The 10,932-nt window shown below is 43.1% G+C and overlaps 1 protein-coding gene across 1 annotated transcript in view; it reads left to right on the forward strand.

The window, feature by feature from the left end:
• The first annotated feature begins 5,424 nt into the window (after positions 1-5,424).
• Positions 5,425-10,932, forward strand: part of METTL10 (methyltransferase like 10) — a 15,284-nt gene continuing 9,776 nt past the window's right edge. The window contains exons 1-3 of the mRNA XM_012642371.1: positions 5,425-5,566; positions 6,817-6,882; positions 7,750-7,864. Coding sequence (XP_012497825.1) covers positions 5,457-5,566; positions 6,817-6,882; positions 7,750-7,864 — 291 coding nt within the window. The 5' untranslated portion in view covers positions 5,425-5,456. The remainder of the gene's footprint in view (positions 5,567-6,816; positions 6,883-7,749; positions 7,865-10,932) is intronic.

Consider the following 10,932-nt stretch of genomic DNA (forward strand, 5'->3'; position numbering starts at 1 on the left):
CAAGCCACTATCATCCTTCCCCTGGATTATTGCAACAGCCTCTAACGCAGAGGGTCTGCACTGGTGGCAGTTTTGCCTCTCAGAGGGCCTTTGGCAATGTTTGGAGACATTTTCAGATGTCACAATTTGGGGGAAAGTGCCACTGGCACCTAGAATGCTAAACATCCTACCATGCACAGGACAGGCCCCACAACAAAGAACTGTCAATGGTGATGAGGTTGAGAAACCCTGCGGTCCTGCTTCTGCCTTTAACTCTTTCCTTGCCAAATCTACTCTCAACATAGCAGCCCAAATGGTCATGTCATCTTAATATAAAATTTAAATCATGTTGCTTCTTGGCCAAACCCCAAACCGTACCATGTCCTGGCCCCTATCATTCATCTGATTTCATTTCCTGCTACTGCCTCTTTTGTTTACTCAGCTTCAGCTACAGGAGTCTTTCTGCTTCCTGGGTATCCCTGCCTCATTCCATCCTAGGGCCTTTGCACTTGCTGTTTCCTTTACCTGGAATGCTCTCTTCCCAGACAGCTGCATGGCCTACTATCTCTGCCCTAGATGCTTTGATGTGCCCCTCGGACACTCCTCCACTCCCCCACCCCCTGCAGGATTGATTGACTTCCTGCTAGGGAGCAGCCCTCAGCTGTCAGCCCTCTTGTGGAACTATCCTCAGTGGAAGAGTCTCATTGCCTAAGACCACACCCCCTTTCCTAGGCAACCAGCATTCAATGCCTGGTCAATGTAGATGAATAAAGGCCCAGCTCCTTCATTCCAACTTGGGAAAATTCCAAAGGGTCATTCCAACTTTACAGTGCCCAAAGTAGGGGATAGTGCAGAGAGCATTTGCTGAAGTTCTATTGTAATGGTACCCCAACCCAAATACTTCATTCATTCAGTCCTACTTTTCCTTCCCCAACAGGTGTTGATCCTGAGAGCACTCCCTAACCAACTTCCTCCATATTCATCTCAGTCTCAGACTTGGCTCCCTGAGAACACACCTATGACAACCTCTTTTAGGTTTTCACTCAGTGCCACTCCCTCAGAGAGTCCTTCCCTGAATATTCTCAGAAGGATTGCAACTTTCACCCCACAATCTCCATATTACTTCCCTGCTTTACTTTTCACTTTGCCACTTATCACTATCTAGCAGCATCTCTATTTTATTCATTTTTCATGTCTATTATCTTTACTCCTCCACCAGCATATTCTGAACTTCCCAAAGACAGGGATTCATGTTTGATTTGCTTACCATTGCATCTCCATCATCTGGAATAATGCCTGGCATGTAGATGTTGCCTGACACATGATTGTTGAATTGATGCTGTATGAAAAAGTAGGATGGTCCTAGGGAAGATGGTTGTGTTTAATCAGCTGGGTGCTGGAGCAGGATGGAGACAGAAGTAGCTGATAAAAAGTGTAGGCTTGCTAAGAAGGAAGTACCTAGGTATGCCCACTGAAGAAACAATTTGGGATTCAGGAGAAGAGGAAAGAGAGCCAGACAGAGTGGAAGAGTTTGGGGGGTTAAGGTAGAAAGAGAGTGATAAGAGATGAGTAGCTACAGTGAAATTCTGGAATTTGGGATGAAGATAAGGAATTTTGAGGCTCTAGTATTCATCAGCACCGGAGTTTTGACCTGCTCCATTTCCCACCTGGGCTGACTCACCCCTCCTCAGGCAACCTGGTGGTCTCCTGCTCCCGGGAGGTCACCATATTGATGCTGAACTTAGTGCGGACACCTGATCAGCATAGCATGCTACAGCCCAGAACTCCTGAACTCAAGCAATCCTCCTGCCTCAGCCTCCCAAGTAGCCGGGACTACACGTGCAGCACCACCACGTCTGGCAGGCTCTAGTGTTGTATGTTGTGTGATGTAATCCCTCTTGACTGCCATCCTCATGAAAACCTCGGCAAAACATCTATAGTGATAAAGCATGCTCATGTAGTGGTCATGCTCGAAAACTTTATAGTAGATTTCTTGGGTTCCAATCTCAGCTCCAGTACTGTGTAACCTTAAGTAATTTCTATGTGCTCTAGGTTGCTCATGTGTAAAATGAGGACAATACTAGTATCCCCCTTATGTGGCTGTCTTCAGGAGTAACTGAGACAATATATTGGATGTTCTGACCACAGTTCCTGGGATACAATGACAGACCAATGATTGTTAGCCATCATATCTATTATCAAGAAGTAGTTTAAAAAATAAGAGATCTATAGTGTATCTCCAAGTACAGTATATCACTACAATACTGTTAAATGAAGATGCAAGTTGCAAACATGCAAATGGTAAGATTCCATTTATATATATCTACACAAATCAAGTATTTCTGCATGTATATAAATGCATGCAAATGCCACACTCTGCTATGATGGGCCTGAAAGTGGGAACAAGAAAGTCTAGTTTCATTTGGATTATGCCCATTTTGTAGCTGAAAAAATTTGAGACTTAAGAGGTTTAAATTAAGTTACTTGCTTAAGGTCATATCTTGTATGGACTAAGTTGCGATTCAAGTTCAAGTCTGTTTGACTCCTAGTCCATGATCAGGCAGGAAAATGCAAAGGAAAGGAATGAGTGGTGTCAGGCACTGAAGGAAAGGAAAACTGGCTGAGTCTTGGAGGACTTTCTGGAGGAAGACAACGGAGCCTGAGGAGGGGCCTAGTGCTGAATGGTTGGGGGGAGGTTTACTTGGAAGCTGCTGCCATGGCCCCAGTGAACCGAGAGCTGTGAGCATGAGTGTCCAGAAGGAAGATAGAGCAGTGATGATAGGCTGGAGAAACTGAGCCCAGAGACTAAGAGAAGATCAAGAGGAGCTGTGCAGGGAGGAACGGACAAGGATGATGTTCTGCTTTGGCAGACAGTGTAGATGGTCAGGGACCAACTGACTGGAAACACAGGCAAGAAAAGATCTGGAGGCATGGGGTAGAGGGGAAAGTAGTGCAAGTGGGTTTGGTTTACTGTAACAAGGAACATCCAGGCAGCTGCAATAAAAATCTGGAGCAGGAGCAAGAGGTTGGAATAGGAAGTCACTAAGAATAAAAACAATAGCTAATATTTACTGAATACAGACTATAAGTCAGGCTCTGTTCTAAGTCCTTTTACATGTACAGTGTATTAACTTATCTAATCTTCCTAACAACTCTCTAAAGTAGATTCATTTTAAATTCCATTTTAGAGTTGAAGAAACTGAGCTAACATTTACTGAGCATTTTCAATGTGCCAAACAGGTAGGGTTTTACAGGAATGACCTTGTTTACTCTCTACAGGTGCCTTATGTGACAGGTGCTATTATCATCCTTCTAAGGATGTTTTAAGGATGGGCAAACTGAGGCCCCAAGAAGTTAAGGAACTTGCTCATGGTCACACATGCTGAGGCCAGGGCTCAAAACCTGGCAGTCCAACTCCAGGACCAGGCGCCCAGCTTCCTTTTTGAAAGGCTCACTTAGCAGGAGGTGGTGGGAAAACAAGAAGGATTTTCAAGGAGGATATGCTCAGCGATGTTGATAACTGCAGAGTGAAGAAAGGGAAAAGCCTAGAACTTGACCCTTGGGTTTACTAATCGGGAAGTGTTTGAGAACTATTGGAAGCACAGGTTCGGAAGAGTTGTAAGTGAGTAAGGTGCCAGGCTGCAGGGGTCGGAAGAGTGAGAAGGAGATAGGCAAGCCAGAGCGCTCACAATCTCCTTCCTGCCTCATATAAAGGGCACCCAGTGAGTGGGAGGGACTGTGTTCCTTGGCACCTTCCTGCTTCTCCCTGGTTTTGGGCAATTCTGCTCAGAGCTTCTCCATCCTCTACCAAGAATCTCATCACCCTGGGTGATCAGAGGTGGTGCCCCACACAACCCTCAGGACTAAACAGCCAGAGTAATCCTGTCTGGAGCCAGAGAAGGAACTCTGTATAAACTGTGGGTTTTTCCAGGACTCCATACCAACGACTGTTTATAGCTTTCATCACACACAGCAAAAACATCTTAAGTGTTGGCAATACACCAGGTTGAAGACAGGCTTATCTTTCATGGGTGCTTCTTAATTAGAACCTAAAACTTTTTAAGATCCACTCGGTCACATTCAAGCTTGCTTTCTCTAACATCTAGAGCCTAGAAAAGATCAAAACAACCACCAGCCCAGGGCTGCACTAATTGGCCATGGCATCCGGAGGTTTTATTGCTCTGTAATAAGGTTACTTACGCTCTTTCTTGAGTTCTTTAATCACTATGCACACGGATTCCCATCTGCTTTTTACCTTATCCTGTCACTAGTGGTTGCCTGAAGATCTTACATGGATTCCCATCTGCCTTTTACTTTATCCTCTCACTAGTGGTTGCCTGAAGATCTTGGAACACCATATATAGGAGGAGATGCACATTTGGTTCCAAGCAGGATTTCTGTGAGTTGGAAATGCAACAGTTGATGCCATTTACCTCTGGGGACTTGCATTATAATTGGGTTTCTGTTTGCTCAGTCAACAGAAACGTGGCCTAGGAAACAATTCCTTTTAGTTGGAAGGCAGTCTTGCTAAGGGCCTTTGCGGTCCTTACCCACGAAATTGGACCACCAGTATTTCATTGCTACTACAGAAAATACCGAGATCTTTGGCCAAAAGATCTTTTGTATTATCCCGCAGAGCTACCAAAGGCGGGGAGACCAATACAGGCAGATGCAATCTCAGGTTCTTGGGTTGGGAGCAATCTTGTGGAACAAGTCACTATCTGTTTTGAGCGTGGTACAGTAAGGAAGCTGAAGCACACAGAGACTGAGACGAGGCCAGGTGCCTGGTTCGAGGCACAGCTGAGACTTATCCAAGCATCTTGACCCTCACTTTAGGCCTCTTTCTTCCACCACACACAGATCCCGGTGGTTGGCGTACTGTGTGGGGAGTCGTAGGGCATTCCTTTCCCTAGGCATAAATTCCCAGGTCCACTTATGACATCGAGTCAGAAACGGCCAGATGCTATTTTCAAGTCAGAAGACTAGCCACAGATGAAACTGGCCTCCTTGCCGGGAAGCCCAATAATGCGATGGTCTGTCCACCCACTCCCCAGCGCTGCCCCCAGTGTGGAGAGAGGCGGCGGTTTGTGCGTTTGGGTCGGGCGGTGCGGGCTTCAGGTCTCCCCAGTGACTTCCCCACCGCCAGCCCATTTCCAACACGCAATACCTTGTGTGGTCCCTTACAAACAGCAGTTCCCAAATACAGTCGCGCTCGGACCTCGACCGAGGGGGTACATCTAACGCTGGCTGGAGGGCGCAGGAGGGAGGCGAGGCTTTGCCCGGCCCACGCCTGTGCGGGGCACCCTGACGAGCGCAGAAGGAGCCGCGGCTCTCCAGCTGCTCTGCCAGCCTCGCGCGGGGCCCGGAGCAGTAGAAAGGGCGGCCTCCCGCCGCCTAGAGGCGCCAGCCGGCACGTCCGCTCTGCCCGCGCCACGTCTCTATGGCGGCCCCAACGGCCGTCCGGGACGCGGAGCGAGATGAGCGCGGGCGCAGACGGCGGCGGTGGCGCTGCGGTGGCAGTGGAGTCCGCTGAGGGCGGTCCACTGGAAGATGGTTTTGTCCCGTCGGCGCTGGGGACCCGTGAGCAGTGAGTGTGGCGTAGGGTAGGGGAGGGTGAGCGGCTGCCCTGCCTGAACCTCGGGAAGGGGATGACGGGTGGAGACCCGGGGACTCCGGGGGAGGGGAGAGCCTTGAGGGCGTGACGGGATGAAGCCTGAAGGGCCGCCTCGGGGGAAGTTAGAGGGGATTTGAAAGGATAGAATCCCCAATGGCCACCCTGGGCGGTTAACCGATGTTTCAAGGGATTGGAGCCCAAGGGGCCGGGGGCTGCGGGATGGGCTTTGAAGCTCTTGGGGAGGCCTTTTAGGGGTCTTGAACCTGGGGGACTGGAAGGGAGAGTGGGCGGGGCATACGAGTAGGGCTGGTGGGCAAGGGTAAGAGACCGGGCTGGGGGGCAGGCGAGAAGTGCCGCCTGAGAGCCAAAAAGGCCAAGGGTACAAGAGTAGGGATGCGGGAGCTGGAAGGGGTGGGATGGAGGATGATTTGAGGAGGGAGCGAAGACATAGTGGGGCATTTTGGGGTAAGAGAAAGCGATCTGATCTAAAACAGACGCTCAGTAGTTTAATGAATTGATGGATGGATGGATGAATGACTGTGGGGAACGGTTAGGATGAGAGGTAACTTGGAGGGATGAGGGCGAGCAGGGATTCTGGAGAGGCAGTAGGAAGAGAGGGCAAATGATGGGGGCGGGGGGGGGGGAACTGTGCTTAAAAGGATTAAGAGAAAATCTAACTGGAGGCCTGGAAGACAGTAAAAGGCAGAGACAAATAGCACAGGAAAGAAACTGGTTTAAGACTTAAATCTTAATCTTAAACTTAATCTTTAAGCAGATCTGATCTTTGGTGAGTTCCATCCTGAGCAACCGCTGTACTGGTAGAAAATGTGTGTGCACATTTGAGACCAAATGTGCAGTAATAACTCTATGCTTGTCTCAAGTTTTGGACTTAAGTCTGGGACGTAGAGATCCTTGGACAAATGTCTCTTTGTATTTTTTTAGGCTAAAGCTTATATAGCCTTTGTTATGGGTCAGGTTTTGTTCTGAGTGCTTTAGATGTACAGTATAAACTTATTCTGCTTGCCCATGTCTTTCCTTCTTTTAAGCCAAGGATGTTAAAAGATTGAGCTATGTGCACTTGTTGATAACACTAGTAATGTTTTAAACTTCTGTCTTAAATAGCTCTGTAATGTACGTATTACATTATATGTATTGAAATACACATTTAATTCATAATACAGTTTAATTCAAGAATCTCACTTTGCGTTTCATTGTTTACATAGTTGGGATGCTGTCTATGAGAGAGAACTGCAAACTTTTCAAGAATATGGAGATACAGGAGAAATCTGGTGAGTTAGAGAAAAAAATCAAATTATATCCAGAAGACTGTATGTGTGTGTGCATGTTTATATACATATATACACACACATGTATACATTTTTTTAAGGGCTTATACCCAAAGAAAGATAGCCTAAAAATCTTGGGAACCTTGGATTGAGTCTGGCTTTAGCGGGTAGATTTAAAGTATCTCTTCTCTGTTTGAATAACTCAGATTTAAATTTCATGAGAATATTAGGAAAGCACTCTCATCCTGTAGTTGTCCATTTTCAATAAGCAATACAATTTTGAGCCTCCAACATGTTAAGTGTTAATGCTGATGTAGAGAAACATTAGTAAGTAACATACTGATTGTGTCTATTCTCTATATTCCTGGAGGTATTTTCTCCTAAATAACAGTAGAGACAAAGCTTAAGTAGTCACAGACATTCTTACTTTTTTTTTTTTTTTTTTTGAGACAGAGTCTCACTGTGTTGCCTGGGCTAGAGTGCCGTGGCATCATCTTAGCTCACAGCAACCTCAAACTTCTGGGCTCAAGTGATCCTCCTGCCTCAGCCTCCCGAGTAGCTGGGACTACAGGCATGCGCCACCATGCCCGGCTAGTTTTTTCTATATATTTTTAGTTGTCCAATTAATTTCTTTCTATTTTTAGTAGAGACGGGGTCTCGCTCTTGCTCAGGCTGGTTTCGAACTCCTGAGCTCAAACAATCCGCCCACCTTGGCCTCCCAGAGAGCTAGGATTACAGGCGTGAGCCACCGCGCCGGCCGACATTCTTACTTTTAAACAAGACTTTGAGCATGTGGTGTAAATAGCTTAAGTGGAATATAGTTGTGAGTTTTGCTTTGTAATCCTGTCATTTGATTAACCTCTCTAACAGGTTTGGAGAAGAGAGTATGAATCGACTAATAAGGTGGATGCAGAAACACAAGATTCCATTGGATGCTTCAATGCTTGATATTGGAACTGGAAATGGTGTTTTCCTGGTTGAACTTGTTGGTACTTTTAGTATTTGTTTGTTAGAAACAAAGTTTAAAATGAAATTGAGGATATCAACCATCTAAATATAAAATAATAAAGCAGATATTTTGAGAAGTCAGAGGGTACAAAAGGGAGGGGTGCATGGATTGTAAGAAGCACTAAATGAGAACCCAAGAGATCTGAGTCCTAGTCTTGGCCCTTCTGGTTATAGCTTTGACTTTGAACAAGTCACTTAATTTTTCTTGGCTTCAGTGCTTTCCTAAGGGTTTTGACTAAGAGATCTCTATTGGTTTCTTCTAGCTTAAAACTCTGGAAATCTGTATGTATAAAAGGAACCTTTTGCAATTTCAGTAGGACATATATACCTTATCTTGGGTGAGCATATGGTTTAAAAAGAGCATTTGTTCATGGAGTTAACTTTTGATACAGGTTCCACTACTAGCTAAACCATCATTGTTGTGTGCCTATAGTGTACTCATTGCTATGGTATATGCCGTGGAGGAAGTATAAGACTTAGTCTTCATCCTAGATAGTTTTATAATCTAATTAATAAGGAAATATATGTAAAAGTGAAATTTGTTGAGTGACTACCACATGCCAAGTCTCATGTTAGGCATTGGTAACATGAAAATTTAGACCTTGTGCTTGAGTTATTTACAGGACAATAGAGTATGGATAGACAGTTATACTATAGCTTAATGCATGTGATGATAGATTGACTCAGTATAGAAAGGGGAGTGATAAACTTTGGGATAGAAGGATACAGAAGGATCCTGGAGGGGTTAGTATCCAAGTCGGGTGGAAATTTCAGGGCCAGTGTGTGGTGACCGGGTGGAGTGTGAAGAGGGAGAGAATTTCAACTAATGAAAACAATATCTAAAGGCAGAAAGGCTGAAGCAGAATATCATGTCCTGGAATATGAAATATATGTGGGGGATGGACAGAGATGAGGATTAAATTGAAGGTAGGAGCCGTATCATATTTGGCCATGCTTAAGAGCTTAGATTTTGTTTTGCTTTTAGGTTATGGGGAGCCATTACAATGTTTTAAGCAGTGGAATATGATTAGAAAAATTTGTAATAAACTCTTTTGAAACATTGAGGTATAATATATGTACATTAAAGTGCACAAATCAGAAGTATACAGCTCAATGAATTATCATGATGTGAGTACACCCACATAATAATCACCCTGGTCAAGATGTAGAATATTACAGAACTCTAGAAATTCCCCTTGAACTCCCTACCAATCTTTACTTCCTCCTTTCTCTGTAAAAGTAACTACTATCCACTAGCCATGAAGCAAGATGAGTTTTAGCATCATAGATTAATTTGTCTGTTTTTAAATGTATATATGGAACTCTTTAGTATGTGCTATTTCTGGTGTCTTTCATTCAACATTCTGTGAGATTCACTCAAGTTGTTGAAGCAATAGGTCATTCATGTAATTGCTGTATAGGGTTCCTTTGTACAATTATACCACAGGTTTGTTTATTCATTCTGTTGTTCATCTGTAGATTCTTTGGGTTTTAGTAGTTTATTTTTAGAGGCTAATGATTTTTTGGCACTAATAGTTTGCCTATAGATTCTTTTTTTTTTTGAGATAGGGTCTTGCTCTGTTGCCCAGGCTAGAGTGCAGTGGTGTCATCATAGCTCACTGCAACCTCAAACTCTTGGGCTCAAGCGATCCTCCTGACTTAGCCTCTTGAGTAGCTAGAACAACAAGCATGCGCCCCTAATATTTCTATTTCTACTTTTTGTAGAAATGAGGTCTCACTACGTTGCTCAGGCTGAGTTTTGCTTGTTTTTCACTTAATATAAATGATAACATGGAGTCATTGGGTACACGCTTAGTTTTTTGATTCAACTTCTTTTGCTGAACATGGATTTGTGAGGTTTATCTATATTCATTCATGTTGTATATAGTATTAGATTACTTTGTTTCATTGTGGTATAGTATTTCATTATATGACTCTATCACAGTTGTTTGCCTGTTCATTCATTCATTCTGCTATTGATGGACATTTCGGCTGTTTCCAGTACTGGGTTATTAGGAATACTGCCAGTTTTCCAAAATGATTTCAACAGTTTATACTCCCGTTGGCAATGTGTAAGAATTCCAGTTGTTCCACATTCTTGCCAACACTTGGTCTTGTTAGTTGATACAATTTCAGCAATTCTGATAGGTGTGTAGTGGTATGTCATGGTTTTATTCTCATGTTCCTGATGGTTATTGATGTTGAGCATGTTTTCATAAACTTTTTTGGGTATTTGACTATTCTTTTTTGTGAAATGCCTGTTCAAGTTTTTTGCCCATTTAAAAATTGGGTTGCCTGTCTTTTTCTTATTGATTTGTAGGAGGTCTTTGTATATTCTGGATACATGACGCCTGTATTGCAAATATCTTCATCCTATTTGTGGCTTGCCTTGACTTTTGTAATAGAAACTCTTAAAGAATAAAAGTTCTTCAATTTAATGTTTGGGTTTGTTTCTGGATTCTATTCCTTTAGGTCTTTATCTATATGCCAATACCATACTTTCCTAATTACTTCCACTTTATAAGTCTTCATACTTCCATTAGTGTAAGTTCTCCACCTTTGATATCTTTTTCAGTGTTGTCTCTGCTATTGGTGATTAGCTCTTTATTTAAATTATCACTTTCCAGATTAAAAAAACAATTGGGATTTTGATTGGGATGCATTGAATCTATAGATCAATTTGGGGAGGATTTATATCTTTATGGTATTGAGTCTCTGAATCTGTAAACATGATGTATTTCTCCACTTATTTAGGTCTTTATTTTCTCTCAGTAATATTTTGTAGTTTTCTCTTTAACCATCTTACATATCTTTTGTTAGAGTTATTCCTAGATGTTTGTTTTTTTGGTTGCAATTGTTATTATGCTTTTTAAAATTTCATTTTTCAGTAGTTTATTGCTAGTATATAGAAATATAATATATTTTTATGTTGATCTTGTATCCATTAAGTCACATATTAATTCTAATAGTTTATTTATAGGTTCTTTTAGACTTCCTGTATATATAGCAATGTTGTGTGCAAATAATAGTTTTATTCTATTCTTT

The sequence above is a fragment of the Propithecus coquereli genome, unplaced genomic scaffold, assembly GCF_000956105.1.
Source record: "Propithecus coquereli isolate 6110/MARCELLA unplaced genomic scaffold, Pcoq_1.0 Scaffold179, whole genome shotgun sequence".
Taxonomy (NCBI): domain Eukaryota; kingdom Metazoa; phylum Chordata; class Mammalia; order Primates; family Indriidae; genus Propithecus; species Propithecus coquereli.